Source organism: Procambarus clarkii, chromosome 77 (genome assembly GCF_040958095.1).
Source record: "Procambarus clarkii isolate CNS0578487 chromosome 77, FALCON_Pclarkii_2.0, whole genome shotgun sequence".
NCBI classification, from domain to species: Eukaryota; Metazoa; Arthropoda; class Malacostraca; order Decapoda; family Cambaridae; genus Procambarus; species Procambarus clarkii.
In genome coordinates this window covers 26432967-26449902 of record NC_091226.1, presented here as the reverse complement: position 1 = coordinate 26449902, position 16936 = coordinate 26432967, and the positions used below count along the sequence as shown (strand labels likewise).

Sequence of the window (16936 nt, the reverse complement as noted above, 5' to 3'; positions counted from 1 at the left end):
TTAAGCCACCCAAAAGGTGGCACGGGCATGAATAGCCCGTAAGTGGTGGCCCTTTTGAGCCATTACCAGTATCAAGAGCTGATACTGGAGATCTGTGGAGGTACGACTGCACCCTGCGTGACGGGAGATGTCTCCCGTGTGGAGAAGGGGGTTCTCCCTTTTCAATATCCTACTCAGTATTTTAACAAGAAACAACTAGTTGATTGAAAATGAAGTATTTAAGGTTAATTTCCAATCAATTATGTGTTTGCATCATTTTTATCGTATATATAATGAATTAATACCCATAAACTGAAAATTCGCAGAAACGTGGAAAAACGGCAAAATATTGCCTAATTCGATGATATTTTGTTTAAATCACATGGAGGAAAAGGGGGATGATAAACGTCAAAATATTGCTAAATTCGAAGATTTTTCGTACGAAACAAAATGCAAGAAAACTTGCTTAAAATGCAATATTATGCGACATTCTGAGATTTCAAGGCCAAATCACATATCGTGATACTACATGAAATAGTATCGAAATATTGGTAAAAATGAATATGTTTACGTAATATCAAACTACATGAAAAACGTGAAAAAAATCGCTATTTAACCATATATGAGGATTTTAACTTCAAATCATAGAGCGAGGTTTCGTATTATTTAGATCCAAGAAAAGACATATGAAAATGTTGTTTCCAATACAAATGATAAAAACCAATGTGTTTTCATTAGAATTAATTAAAATGTTCCTGATTTTCCGTTAATATTACCGATGGAAGATGTACACGAAAACCGCTCTATTCCGGCTGAAATGTCGATATATGCAATAAAAACAGAACTTCTCCCCTTTTCAATATCTTACTCAGTATTTTATCGAGAAACAAATAGTTGATTGAAAATGAAGTATTTAAGGTTATTATCTAATCAATTATGTGTTTGCATCATTTTTATCGTATATATAATGAATTAATACCCATAAACTTAAAATTCACAGAAACGTGGAAAAACGGCAAAATATTGCCTAATTCGATGATATTTTGTTTAAATCACATGAAGGAAAAGGGGGGATGATAAACGTCAAAATATTGCTAAATTCGATGATTTTTCGTACGAAACAAAATGCAAGAAAACTTGCTTAAAATGCAATATTTTGCGACATTCTGAGATTTCAAGGCCAAATCACATATCGTGATACTACATGAAACAGTATCGAAATATTGGTAAAAAATGAATATATTTACGTAATGTCAAACTACATGAAAAACGTGAAAAAGTCACTATTTAACCATATTTGAGGATTTTAACTTCAAATCATATAGCGAGGTTTCGTATTATTTAGATCCAAGAAAAGACATATGACAAGGTTGTTTCCAATACAAATGATAAAACCAATCTGTTTTCATTAGAATTAACATTAGAATTAATTAGAATGTTCCTGATATTCCGTTTATATTACCGATGGAAGATGTACATGTAAAACCGCTCTATTCCGGCTGAAACGTCGATATATGCAATAAAAACCGAACTTCTCCCCTTTTGATTGATTGATTGACAAAGATTAAGCCACCCAAAAGGTGGCACGGGCATGAATAGCCCGTAAGTGGTGGCCCTTTTGAGCCATTACCAGTATCAAGAGCTGATTCTGGAGATCTGTGGAGGTGCGACTGCACCCTGCGTGACGGGAGATGTCTCCCGTGTGGAGAAGGGGGTTCTCCCCTTTTCAATATCCTACTCAGTATTTTAACAAGAAACAACTAGTTGATTGAAAATGAAGTATTTAAGGTTAATTTCCAATCAATTATGTGTTTGCATCATTTTTATCGTATATATAATGAATTAATACCCATAAACTGAAAATTCACAGAAACGTGGAAAAACGGCAAAATATTGCCTAATTCGATGATATTTTGTTTAAATCACATGGAGGAAAAGGGGGATGATAAACGTCAAAATATTGCTAAATTCGAAGATTTTTCGTACGAAACAAAATGCAAGAAAACTTGCTTAAAATGCAATATTATGCGACATTCTGTGATTTCAAGGCCAAATCACATATCGTGATACTACATGAAATAGTATCGAAATATTGGTAAAAATGAATATATTTACGTAATATCAAACTACATGAAAAACGTGAAAAAGTCGCTATTTAACCATATATGAGGATTTTAACTTCAAATCATAGAGCGAGGTTTCGTATTATTTAGATCCAAGAAAAGACATATGACAATGTTGTTTCCAATACAAATGATAAAAACCAATGTGTTTTCATTAGAATTAATTAAAATGTTCCTGATTTTCCGTTAATATTACCGATGGATGATGTACACGAAAACCGCTCTATTCCGGCTGAAATGTCGATATATGCAATAAAAACAGAACTTCTCCCCTTTTCAATATCTTACTCAGTATTTTATCGAGAAACAAATAGTTGATTGAACATAAGAAGAAGAACATAAGAACAAAGGTAACTGCAGAAGGCCTATTGGCCCATACGAGGCAGCTCCTATTCTATAACCACCCAATCCCACTCATATACTTGTCCAACCCGTGCTTGAAACAATCGAGGGACCCCACCTCCACAATGTTACGCGGCAATTGGTTCCACAAATCAACAACCCTGTTACTGAACCAGTATTTACCCAAGTCTTTCCTAAATCTAAACTTATCCAATTTATATCCATTGTTTCGTGTTCTGTCCTGTGTTGATACTTTTAATACCCTATTAATATCCCCCCGGTTATGTCCATTCATCCACTTGTAAACCTCTATCATGTCACCCCTAACTCTTCGCCTTTCCAGTGAATGCAACTTAAGCTTTGTTAATCTTTCTTCATATGAAAGATTTCTAATTTGGGGAATTAACTTAGTCATCCTACGCTGGACACGTTCAAGTGAATTTATATCCATTCTATAATATGGCGACCAAAACTGAACTGCATAATCTAAATGGGGCCTAACTAGAGCAAGATATAGCTTGAGAACCACACCAGGTGTCTTGTTACTAACGCTGCGATTAATAAATCCAAGTGTCCGATTTGCCTTATTACGAACATTTATGCATTGATCCTTTTGTTTTAAATTCTTACTAATCATAACTCCCAGATCCCTTTCGCAATCCGACTTCGCAATCACAACCCCATCTAGCTCGTATCTTGTAACTCTATCATCATTACCTAACCTCAGAACTTTACATTTATCAGCATTAAACTGCATCTGCCAATCCTTTGACCATTTCAAAACCCTATCTAGATCAACTTGAAGTGATAGTGAGTCCTCCTCCGAATTAATTTCCCTACCGATTTTCGTATCATCGGCAAATTTGCAAATGTTGCTACTCAAACCTGAATCTAAATCATTTATATATATTATAAACAACAGAGGTCCCAGGACAGAGCCTTGAGGCACTCCACTTACAACATTTTCCCACTCTGACTTGATTCCATTGATACTAACTCTCTGTTTCCTTTGGTATAGCCATGCCCTAATCCAGCTTAATATAGCACCCCCAATACCATGAGACTCTATTTTTTTTAATCAGTCTTTCATGTGGCACTGTATCAAAAGCTTTGCCAAAGTCAAGGCACACAACATCGCAACCCCCACCACCATCAACTGCCTCAACAATGCTAGAACAAAAAGATAACAAATTTGTCAAACATGAACGGCCACCCATAAAACCATGTTGCGACTCAACCACTAATTTATGTTTTTCAAGATGAAGACGAATTTCATTTGCCACCACAGATTCGAGCAACCTTCCCACAATAGACGCCAGGCCAACTGGTCGACAGCCAGACGCAAGTGATCCATCTCCCCTCCTAAAAACTGGTATCACATTAGCAACCTTCCAAAACTCTGGCACCCTGCCCGACTCCACTGATCCATCAAATATGGTTGACAGTGGGTCACAAAGCTCCTCTTTGCATTCCCCAAGCACCCCAGCAAACACCCCATCCGGCCCTGGGGACCTGTTTGGCTCGAGTTTCACTACCTGCTCAAGAACATCCTCCCTGGCAACCGCCAAACTCGTCAACCCGTCCCCGTCCCCACCCACACAGACTTGCTCGGCCGAAGGCACACTGCCAAGTTCCTCCCCAGTAAATACAGATACAAAACATTTATCAAAAATACCACTCATCTCCCCATCACCATCCGTTACCTGACCCGTCTCAGTTTTCAATGGACCCATCCCTTCCCCAGTCCCAGCACGATATAACCGAAAAAACCCCTTAGGACCTGTCCCCGCCCGCCCCGCCACGCGGACTTCATAGTTTCCCTTTGCTTTCCCCATCTCCTTCCTAACATTTCTAACCAGTTGTACGAATTCCTGCTCCAAAGTAACCTCCCCACCCTCAATCCTTTTGTACCAAGCTCTCCCCCCCCCTACAAGGCTCTTCAAACCCTCTGTCATCCACTCTGGGTCACTAGCACACGATCCACTCAACTTGCATGGCACACCACGCTCCTGTGCTCCGCCCAGAATATTCTCAAATAAGTTATACATCGAATCCACATCGAAATCCCCACTTAAGTCACCCACCGCTGGGCCCACGTCTCGCTCCAAGACCGGCCCACACCCCACACCCAAGCTCCTCCAATCAATTTGACCCAAAAAACCTCCTAGGCTACCAAAATCAGCCTTTCGAAAATCTGGCACCCCAACAGAACCCTCCCCCACTGGTCCACTCCATTCCATGCCAAATCTGACCTCTTTGCGATCACTGCTCCCCAGCTCACTCCCTACCTCGACGTCACCAACCTGCGCTTCCCTGTTAGTCAACACTAAATCCAAAATATCACCTTCCCGCGCCGGCTCCCCAACGTGTTGCGCAAGAAAGCAATCGTCAACCAATTCCAGAAAATCCTCTGCTTCACCACTCCCTGCTTTGTTCAACCAGCCCACTCCGCCAAAATTAAAGTCACCCACGACATAAATACTGCTAGATCTAGATGCTCTAGACATTTCATCCCATAGATGCCCCGCCCCCACTCTGTCCAAACTTGGCGGCCCACACATTACTCCTACCATAATATCATCAGCTTCCTCGTCTAATTCAATCCAAACAGCTTCCGTGCGTGGCTCCGTTTTGATTCCCTCTCCGAGACTACACTTCAAACTGTCCCCAACACACATGGCCACTCCACCTCCTCGTCCAATACATCTATCTGTGTGAAACAGTCTAAATCCACACATTGGACATTCAGCCAACAGTTCTCCACTTTCTACATTCACCCACGTTTCGGTAAGTGCAACAATATCAATTTCCTCTGTGCAGACAAGAGCATTCAACTCGCTAATTCCACTTCTCAGACTTCCACTGCTAGCGCAATACACCCTAAGTGAATTGTTACCCCGCGGACCTTCTCTCTCCCTGATCGCCCCGCCAACTCCCCTCTCCCACAAACACACACTTCAATCACCTCCCTCCTCCAAACCAACTCCCATACCTCTACCCACCAACAGTCCAAACCCAAACAAACACCCCCAACCACTCCTTCCAGCGAGCTCGCAACAGCAACAACCCCAGCCCTCGACAGATGCACCCCATCACGAGCACACACCTCACCTCCTCCACAGAAGTGTTCCCAGTTGTCCACGAAAGACACTGCATTTGACCCGCAACATCCCTCCAGCCGGCAACTGACACCAAGCGCCCCCGACATCCACTCACCTCCCACTCCCTTTCTTGGAAGAATGCCACATATGATCGGGATTCCTCCCGAAAATGAAGTATTTAAGGCTATTATCTAATCAATTATGTGTTTGCATCATTTTTATCGTATATATAATGAATTAATACCCATAAACTGAAAATTCACAAAAACGTGGAAAAACGGCAAAATATTGCCTAATTCGATGATATTTTGTTTTAATAACATGAAGGAAAAGGAGATAATAAACGTCAAAATATTGCTAAATTCGATGATTTTTCGTACGAAACATAATACAAGAAAACTTGCTTCAAATGCAATATTATGCGACATTCTGAGATTTCAAGGCCAAATCACATATCGTGATACTGCATGAAATAGTATCGAAATATTGGTGAAAATGAATATATTTACGTAATGTCAAACTACATGAAAAACGTGAAAAAAGTCACTATTTAACCATATTTGAGGATTTTAACTTCAAATCATAGAGCGAGGTTTCGTATTATTTAGATCCAAGAAAAGACATATGACAATGTTGTTTCCAATACAAATGATAAAAACCAATGTGTTTTCATTAGAATTAATTAAAATGTTCCTGATTTTCCGTTAATATTACCGATGGAAGATGTACACGAAAACCGCTCTATTCCGGCTGAAATGTCGATATATGCAATAAAAACAGAACTTCTCCCCTTTTCAATATCTTACTCAGTATTTTATCAAAAAACAAATAGTTGATTGAAAATGAAGTATTTAAGGTTATTATCTAGTCAATTATGTGTTTGCATCATTTTTATCGTATATATAATGAATTAATACCCATAAACTTAAAATTCACAGAAACGTGGAAAAACGGCAAAATATTGCCTAATTCGATGATATTTTGTTTAAATCACATGAAGGAAAAGGGGGGATGATAAACGTCAAAATATTGCTAAATTCGATGATTTTTCGTACGAAACAAAATGCAAGAAAACTTGCTTAAAATGCAATATTTTGCGACATTCTGAGATTTCAAGGCCAAATCACATATCGTGATACTACATGAAACAGTATCGAAATATTGGTAAAAAATGAATATATTTACGTAATGTCAAACTACATGAAAAACGTGAAAAAAGTCACTATTTAACCATATTTGAGGATTTTAACTTCAAATCATAGAGCGAGGTTTCGTATTATTTAGATCCAAGAAAAGACATATGACAAGGTTGTATCCAATACAAGTGATAAAACCAATCTGTTTTCATTAGAACTAACATTAGAATTAATTAGAATTTTCCTGATTTTCCGTTTATATTACCGATGGAAGATGTAAACGTAAAACCGCTCAAATCCGGCTGAAACGTCGATATATGCAATAAAAACCGAACTTCTCCCCTTTTCAATATCCTACTCAGTATTTTAACGAGAAACAAATAGTTGATCGAAAATGAAGTATTTAAGGTTAATTTCCAATCAATTATGTGTTTGCATCATTTTTATTGTATATTTAATGAATTAATACCGAAAGACTGAAAATTCACAAAAACGTGGAAAAACGGCAAAATATTGCCTAATTCGATGATATTTTGTTTAAATCACATGAAGGAAAAGGAGATGATAAACGTCAAAATATTGCTAAATTCGATGATTTTTCGTACGAAACAAAATGCAAGAAAACTTGCTTAAAATGCAATATTATGCGAAATTCTGAGATTTGAAGGCCAAATCACATATCGTGATACTACATGAAATAGTATCGAAATATTGGTATAAACGAATATATTTACGTAAAATCACACTACTTGAAAAACGTGAAAAAAGTCACTATTTTACCATATATGAGGATTTTAACTTCAAATCATAGAGCGAGGTTTCGTATTATTTAGATCCAAGAAAAGACATATGACAATGTTGTTTCCAATACAAATGATAAAAAACAATGTGTTTTCATTAGAATTAACTAAAATGTTCCTGATTTTCCGTTTATATTACTGATGGAAGATGTGCACGAAAACTGCTCTATTCCGGCTGAAACGTCGATATATGCAATAAAAACAGAACTTCTCCCCTTTTCAATATCCTACTCAGTATTTTAACGAGAAACAAATAGTTGATTGAAAATGAAGTATTTAAGGTTATTATCTAATCAATTATGTGTTTGCATCATTTTTATCGTATATATAATGAATTAATACCCATAAACTTAAAATTCACAGAAACGTGGAAAAACGGCAAAATATTGCCTAATTCGATGATATTTTGTTTAAATCACATGAAGGAAAAGGGGGGATGATAAACGTCAAAATATTGCTAAATTCGATGATTTTTCGTACGAAACAAAATGCAAGAAAACTTGCTTAAAATGCAATATTTTGCGACATTCTGAGATTTCAAGGCCAAATCACATATCGTGATACTACATGAAACAGTATCGAAATATTGGTAAAAAATGAATATATTTACGTAATGTCAAACTACATGAAAAACGTGAAAAAAGTCACTATTTAACCATATTTGAGGATTTTAACTTCAAATCATATAGCGAGGTTTCGTATTATTTAGATCCAAGAAAAGACATATGACAAGGTTGTTTTCAATACAAATGATAAAACCAATCTGTTTTCATTAGAATTAACATTAGAATTAATTAGAATGTTCCTGATTTTCCGTTTATATTACCGATGGAAGATGTACATGTAAAACCGCTCTATTCCGGCTGAAACGTCGATATATGCAATAAAAACCGAACTTCTCCCCTTTTGATTGATTGATTGACAAAGATTAAGCCACCCAAAAGGTGGCACGGGCATGAATAGCCCGTAAGTGGTGGCCCTTTTGAGGTATTACCAGTATCAAGAGCTGATACTGGAGATCTGTGGAGGTACGACTGCACCCTGCGTGACGGGAGATGTCTCCCGTGTGGAGAAAGGGGTTCTCCCCTTTTCAATATCCTACTCAGTATTTTAACAAGAAACAACTAGTTGATTGAAAATGAAGTATTTAAGGTTAATTTCCAATCAATTATGTGTTTGCATCATTTTTATCGTATATATAATGAATTAATACCCATAAACTGAAAATTCACAGAAACGTGGAAAAACGGCAAAATATTGCCTAATTCGATGATATTTTGTTTAAATCACATGGAGGAAAAGGGGGATGATAAACGTCAAAATATTGCTAAATTCAAAGATTTTTCGTACGAAACAAAATGCAAGAAAACTTGCTTAAAATGCAATATTATGCGACATTCTGAGATTTCAAGGCCAAATCACATATCGTGATACTACATGAAATAGTATCGAAATATTGGTAAAAATGAATATATTTACGTAATATCAAACTACATGAAAAACGTGAAAAAAGTCGCTATTTAACCATATATGAGGATTTTAACTTCAAATCATAAAGCGAGGTTTCGTATTATTTAGATCCAAGAAAAGACATATGAAAATGTTGTTTCCAATACAAATGATAAAAACCAATGTGTTTTCATTAGAATTAATTAAAATGTTCCTCATTTTCCGTTAATATTACCGATGGAAGATGTACACGAAAACCGCTCTATTCCGGCTGAAATGTCGATATATGCAATAAAAACAGAACTTCTCCCCTTTTCAATATCTTACTCAGTATTTTATCGAGAAACAAATAGTTGATTGAAAATGAAGTATTTAAGGTTATTATCTAATCAATTATGTGTTTGCATCATTTTTATCGTATATATAATGAATTAATACCCATAAACTTAAAATTCACAGAAACGTGGAAAAACGGCAAAATATTGCCTAATTCGATGATATTTTGTTTAAATCACATGAAGGAAAAGGGGGGATGATAAACGTCAAAATATTGCTAAATTCGATGATTTTTCGTACGAAACAAAATGCAAGAAAACTTGCTTAAAATGCAATATTTTGCGACATTCTGAGATTTCAAGGCCAAATCACATATCGTAATACTACATGAAACAGTATCGAAATATTGGTAAAAAATGAATATATTTACGTAATGTCAAACTACATGAAAAACGTGAAAAAAGTCACTATTTAACCATATTTGAGGATTTTAACTTCAAATCATATAGCGAGGTTTCGTATTATTTAGATCCAAGAAAAGACATATGACAAGGTTGTTTCCAATACAAATGATAAAACCAATCTGTTTTCATTAGAATTAACATTAGAATTAATTAGAATGTTCCTGATTTTCCGTTTATATTACCGATGGAAGATGTACATGTAAAACCGCTCTATTCCGGCTGAAACGTCGATATATGCAATAAAAACCGAACTTCTCCCCTTTTGATTGATTGATTGACAAAGATTAAGCCACCCAAAAGGTGGCACGGGCATGAATAGCCCGTAAGTGGTGGCCCTTTTGAGCCATTACCAGTATCAAGAGCTGATACTGGAGATCTGTGGAGGTGCGACTGCACCCTGCGTGACGGGAGATGTCTCCCGTGTGGAGAAGGGGGTTCTCCCTTTTCAATATCCTACTCAGTATTTTAACAAGAAACAACTAGTTGATTGAAAATGAAGTATTTAAGGTTAATTTCCAATCAATTATGTGTTTGCATCATTTTTATCGTATATATAATGAATTTATACCCATAAACTGAAAATTCACAGAAACGTGGAAAAACGGCAAAATATTGCCTAATTCGATGATATTTTGTTTAAATCACAAGGAGGAAAAGGGGGATGATAAACGTCAAAATATTGCTAAATTCGAAGATTTTTCGTACGGAACAAAATGCAAGAAAACTTGCTTAAAATGCAATATTATGCGACATTCTGAGATTTCAAGGCCAAATCACATATCGTGATACTACATGAAATAGTATCGAAATATTGGTAAAAATGAATATATTTACGTAATATCAAACTACATGAAAAACGTGAAAAAAGTCGCTATTTAACCATATATGAGGATTTTAACTTCAAATCATAGAGCGAGGTTTCGTATTATTTAGATCCAAGAAAAGACATATGACAATGTTGTTTCCAATACAAATGATAAAAACCAATGTGTTTTCATTAGAATTAATTAAAATGTTCCTGATTTTCCGTTAATATTACCGATGGAAGATGTACACGAAAACCGCTCTATTCCGGCTGAAATGTCGATATATGCAATAAAAACAGAACTTCTCCCCTTTTCAATATCTTACTCAGTATTTTATCGAGAAACAAATAGTTGATTGAAAATGAAGTATTTAAGGTTATTATCTAATCAATTATGTGTTTGCATCATTTTTATCGTATATATAATGAATTAATACCCATAAACTGAAAATTCACAAAAACGTGGAAAAACGGCAAAATATTGCCTAATTCGATGATATTTTGTTTTAATAACATGAAGGAAAACGAGATAATAAACGTCAAAATATTGCTAAATTCGATGATTTTTCGTACGAAACAAAATACAAGAAAACTTGCTTCAAATGCAATATTATGCGACATTCTGAGATTTCAAGGCCAAATCACATATCGTGATACTACATGAAATAGTATCGAAATATTGGTGAAAATGAATATATTTACGTAATGTCAAACTACATAAAAAACGTGAAAATTCACTATTTAACCATATTTGAGGATTTTAACTTCAAATCATAGAGCGAGGTTTCGTATTATTTAGATCCAAGAAAAGACATATGACAAGGTTGTATCCAATACAAATGATAAAACCAATCTGTTTTCATTAGAATTAACATTAGAATTAATTAGAATGTTCCTGATTTTCCGTTTATATTATTGATGGAAGATGTAAACGTAAAACCGCTCAAATCCGGCTGAAACGTCGATATATGCAATAAAAACCGAACTTCTCCCCTTTTCAATATCCTACTCAGTATTTTAACAAGAAACAAATAGTTGATTGAAAATGAAGTATTTAAGGTTAATTTCCAATCAATTATGTGTTTGCATCATTTTTATCGTATATATAATGAATTAATACCCAAAAACTGAAAATTCACAGAAACGTGGAAAAACGGCAAAATATTGCCTAATTCGATGATATTTTGTTTAAATCACATGGAGGAAAAGGGGGATGATAAACGTCAAAATATTGCTAAATTCGAAGATTTTTCGTACGAAACAAAATGCAAGAAAACTTGCTTAAAATGCAATATTTTGCGACATTCTGAGATTTCAAGGCCAAATCACATATCGTGATACTACATGAAATAGTATCGAAATATTGGTAAAAATGAATATATTTACGTAATATCAAACTACATGAAAAACGTGAAAAAAATCGCTATTTAACCATATATGAGGATTTTAACTTCAAATCATAGAGCGAGGTTTCGTATTATTTAGATCCAAGAAAAGACATATGACAATGTTATTTCCAATACAAATGATAAAAACCAATGTGTTTTCATTAGAATTAATTAAAATGTTCCTGATTTTCCGTTAATATTACCGATGGAAGATGTACACGAAAACCGCTCTATTCCGGCTGAAATGTCGATATATGCAATAAAAACAGAACTTCTCCCCTTTTCAATATCTTACTCAGTATTTTATCGAGAAACAAATAGTTGATTGAAAATGAAGTATTTAAGGTTATTATCTAATCAATTATGTGTTTGCATCATTTTTATCGTATATATAATGAATTAATACCCATAAACTGAAAATTCACAAAAACGTGGAAAAACGGCAAAATATTGCCTAATTCGATGATATTTTGTTTTAATAACATGAAGGAAAACGAGATAATAAACGTCAAAATATTGCTAAATTCGATGATTTTTCGTACGAAACAAAATACAAGAAAACTTGCTTCAAATGCAATATTATGCGACATTCTGAGATTTCAAGGCCAAATCACATATCGTGATACTACATGAAATAGTATCGAAATATTGGTGAAAATGAATATATTTACGTAATGTCAAACTACATAAAAAACGTGAAAAAAGTCACTATTTAACCATATTTGAGGATTTTAACTTCAAATCATAGAGCGAGGTTTCGTATTATTTAGATCCAAGAAAAGACATATGACAAGGTTGTATCCAATACAAATGATAAAACCAATCTGTTTTCATTAGAATTAACATTAGAATTAATTAGAATGTTCCTGATTTTCCGTTTATATTATTGATGGAAGATGTAAACGTAAAACCGCTCAAATCCGGCTGAAACGTCGATATATGCAATAAAAACCGAACTTCTCCCCTTTTCAATATCCTACTCAGTATTTTAACAAGAAACAAATAGTTGATTGAAAATGAAGTATTTAAGGTTAATTTCCAATCAATTATGTGTTTGCATCATTTTTATCGTATATATAATGAATTAATACCCAAAAACTGAAAATTCACAGAAACGTGGAAAAACGGCAAAATATTGCCTAATTCGATGATATTTTGTTTAAATCACATGGAGGAAAAGGGGGATGATAAACGTCAAAATATTGCTAAATTCGAAGATTTTTCGTACGAAACAAAATGCAAGAAAACTTGCTTAAAATGCAATATTTTGCGACATTCTGAGATTTCAAGGCCAAATCACATATCGTGATACTACATGAAATAGTATCGAAATATTGGTAAAAATGAATATATTTACGTAATATCAAACTACATGAAAAACGTGAAAAAAATCGCTATTTAACCATATATGAGGATTTTAACTTCAAATCATAGAGCGAGGTTTCGTATTATTTAGATCCAAGAAAAGACATATGACAATGTTATTTCCAATACAAATGATAAAAACCAATGTGTTTTCATTAGAATTAATTAAAATGTTCCTGATTTTCCGTTAATATTACCGATGGAAGATGTACACGAAAACCGCTCTATTCCGGCTGAAATGTCGATATATGCAATAAAAACAGAACTTCTCCCCTTTTCAATATCTTACTCAGTATTTTATCGAGAAACAAATAGTTGATTGAAAATGAAGTATTTAAGGTTATTATCTAATCAATTATGTGTTTGCATCATTTTTATCGTATATATAATGAATTAATACCCATAAACTGAAAATTCACAAAAACGTGGAAAAACGGCAAAATATTGCCTAATTCGATGATATTTTGTTTTAATAACATGAAGGAAAACGAGATAATAAACGTCAAAATATTGCTAAATTCGATGATTTTTCGTACGAAACAAAATACAAGAAAACTTGCTTCAAATGCAATATTATGCGACATTCTGAGATTTCAAGGCCAAATCACATATCGTGATACTACATGAAATAGTATCGAAATATTGGTGAAAATGAATATATTTACGTAATGTCAAACTACATAAAAAACGTGAAAAAAGTCACTATTTAACCATATTTGAGGATTTTAACTTCAAATCATAGAGCGAGGTTTCGTATTATTTAGATCCAAGAAAAGACATATGACAAGGTTGTATCCAATACAAATGATAAAACCAATCTGTTTTCATTAGAATTAACATTAGAATTAATTAGAATGTTCCTGATTTTCCGTTTATATTATTGATGGAAGATGTAAACGTAAAACCGCTCAAATCCGGCTGAAACGTCGATATATGCAATAAAAACCGAACTTCTCCCCTTTTCAATATCCTACTCAGTATTTTAACAAGAAACAAATAGTTGATTGAAAATGAAGTATTTAAGGTTAATTTCCAATCAATTATGTGTTTGCATCATTTTTATCGTATATATAATGAATTAATACCCAAAAACTGAAAATTCACAGAAACGTGGAAAAACGGCAAAATATTGCCTAATTCGATGATATTTTGTTTAAATCACATGGAGGAAAAGGGGGATGATAAACGTCAAAATATTGCTAAATTCGAAGATTTTTCGTACGAAACAAAATGCAAGAAAACTTGCTTAAAATGCAATATTTTGCGACATTCTGAGATTTCAAGGCCAAATCACATATCGTGATACTACATGAAATAGTATCGAAATATTGGTAAAAATGAATATATTTACGTAATATCAAACTACATGAAAAACGTGAAAAAAATCGCTATTTAACCATATATGAGGATTTTAACTTCAAATCATAGAGCGAGGTTTCGTATTATTTAGATCCAAGAAAAGACATATGACAATGTTGTTTCCAATACAAATGATAAAAACCAATGTGTTTTCATTAGAATTAATTAAAATGTTCCTGATTTTCCGTTAATATTACCGATGGAAGATGTACTCGAAAACCGCTCTATTCCGGCTGAAATGTCGATATATGCAATAAAAACAGAACTTCTCCCCTTTTTAATATCTTACTCAGTATTTTAACGAGAAACAAATAGTTGATTGAAAATGAAGTATTTAAGGTTATTATCTAATCAATTATGTGTTTGCATCATTTTTATCGTATATATAATGAATTAATACCCAAAAACTGAAAATTCACAGAAACGTGGAAAAACGGCAAAATATTGCCTAATTCGATGATATTTTGTTTAAATCACATGGAGGAAAAGGGGGATGATAAACGTCAAAATATTGCTAAATTCGAAGATTTTTCGTACGAAACAAAATGCAAGAAAACTTGCTTAAAATGCAATATTATGCGACATTCTGAGATTTCAAGGCCAAATCACATATCGTGATACTACATGAAATAGTATCGAAATATTGGTGAAAATGAATATATTTACGTAAAGTCAAACTACATGAAAAACGTGAAAAAAGTCTCTATTTAACCATATTTGAGGATTTTAACTTCAAATCATAGAGCGAGGTTTCGTATTATTTAGATCCAAGAAAAGACATATGACAATGTTGTTTCTAATACAAATGATAAAAACCAATGTGTTTTCATTAGAATTAACTAAAATGTTCCTGATTTTCCGTTTATATTACCGATGGAAGATGTACACGAAAACCGCTCTATTCCGGCTGAAACGTCGATATATGCAATAAAAACAGAACTTCTCCCCTTTTCAATATCCTACTCAGCATTTTAACGAGAAACAAATAGTTGATTGAAAATGAAGTATTTAAGGTTATTATCTAATCAATTATGTGTTTGCATCATTTTTATCGTATATATAATGAATTAATACCCATAAACTGAAAATTCACAAAAACGTGGAAAAACGGCAAAATATTGCCTAATTCGATGATATTTTGTTTTAATAACATGAAGGAAAACGAGATAATAAACGTCAAAATATTGCTAAATTCGATGATTTTTCGTACGAAACAAAATACAAGAAAACTTGCTTCAAATGCAATATTATGCGACATTCTGAGATTTCAAGGCCAAATCACATATCGTGATACTACATGAAATAGTATCGAAATATTGGTGAAAATGAATATATTTACGTAATGTCAAACTACATAAAAAACGTGAAAAAAGTCACTATTTAACCATATTTGAGGATTTTAACTTCAAATCATAGAGCGAGGTTTCGTATTATTTAGATCCAAGAAAAGACATATGACAAGGTTGTATCCAATACAAATGATAAAACCAATCTGTTTTCATTAGAATTAACATTAGAATTAATTAGAATGTTCCTGATTTTCCGTTTATATTATTGATGGAAGATGTAAACGTAAAACCGCTCAAATCCGGCTGAAACGTCGATATATGCAATAAAAACCGAACTTCTCCCCTTTTCAATATCCTACTCAGTATTTTAACAAGAAACAAATAGTTGATTGAAAATGAAGTATTTAAGGTTAATTTCCAATCAATTATGTGTTTGCATCATTTTTATCGTATATATAATGAATTAATACCCAAAAACTGAAAATTCACAGAAACGTGGAAAAACGGCAAAATATTGCCTAATTCGATGATATTTTGTTTAAATCACATGGAGGAAAAGGGGGATGATAAACGTCAAAATATTGCTAAATTCGAAGATTTTTCGTACGAAACAAAATGCAAGAAAACTTGCTTAAAATGCAATATTTTGCGACATTCTGAGATTTCAAGGCCAAATCACATATCGTGATACTACATGAAATAGTATCGAAATATTGGTAAAAATGAATATATTTACGTAATATCAAACTACATGAAAAACGTGAAAAAAATCGCTATTTAACCATATATGAGGATTTTAACTTCAAATCATAGAGCGAGGTTTCGTATTATTTAGATCCAAGAAAAGACATATGACAATGTTGTTTCCAATACAAATGATAAAAACCAATGTGTTTTCATTAGAATTAATTAAAATGTTCCTGATTTTCCGTTAATATTACCGATGGAAGATGTACTCGAAAACCGCTCTATTCCGGCTGAAATGTCGATATATGCAATAAAAACAGAACTTCTCCCCTTTTTAATATCTTACTCAGTATTTTAACGAGAAACAAATAGT

At 33.7% G+C, this 16936-nt stretch overlaps 1 protein-coding gene across 1 annotated transcript in view; it reads right to left on the bottom strand.

Moving 5' to 3' along the window:
• Positions 1-3605: 3605 nt before the first annotated feature.
• LOC138357353 (uncharacterized) overlaps positions 3606-16936 on the bottom strand; it is a 187363-nt gene continuing 174032 nt past the window's right edge. Inside the window, exons 2-3 of the mRNA XM_069314033.1 lie at positions 3824-5256; positions 3606-3614 (exon numbers count right to left, since the gene is read on the bottom strand). Coding sequence (XP_069170134.1) covers positions 3606-3614; positions 3824-5256 — 1442 coding nt within the window. The remainder of the gene's footprint in view (positions 3615-3823; positions 5257-16936) is intronic.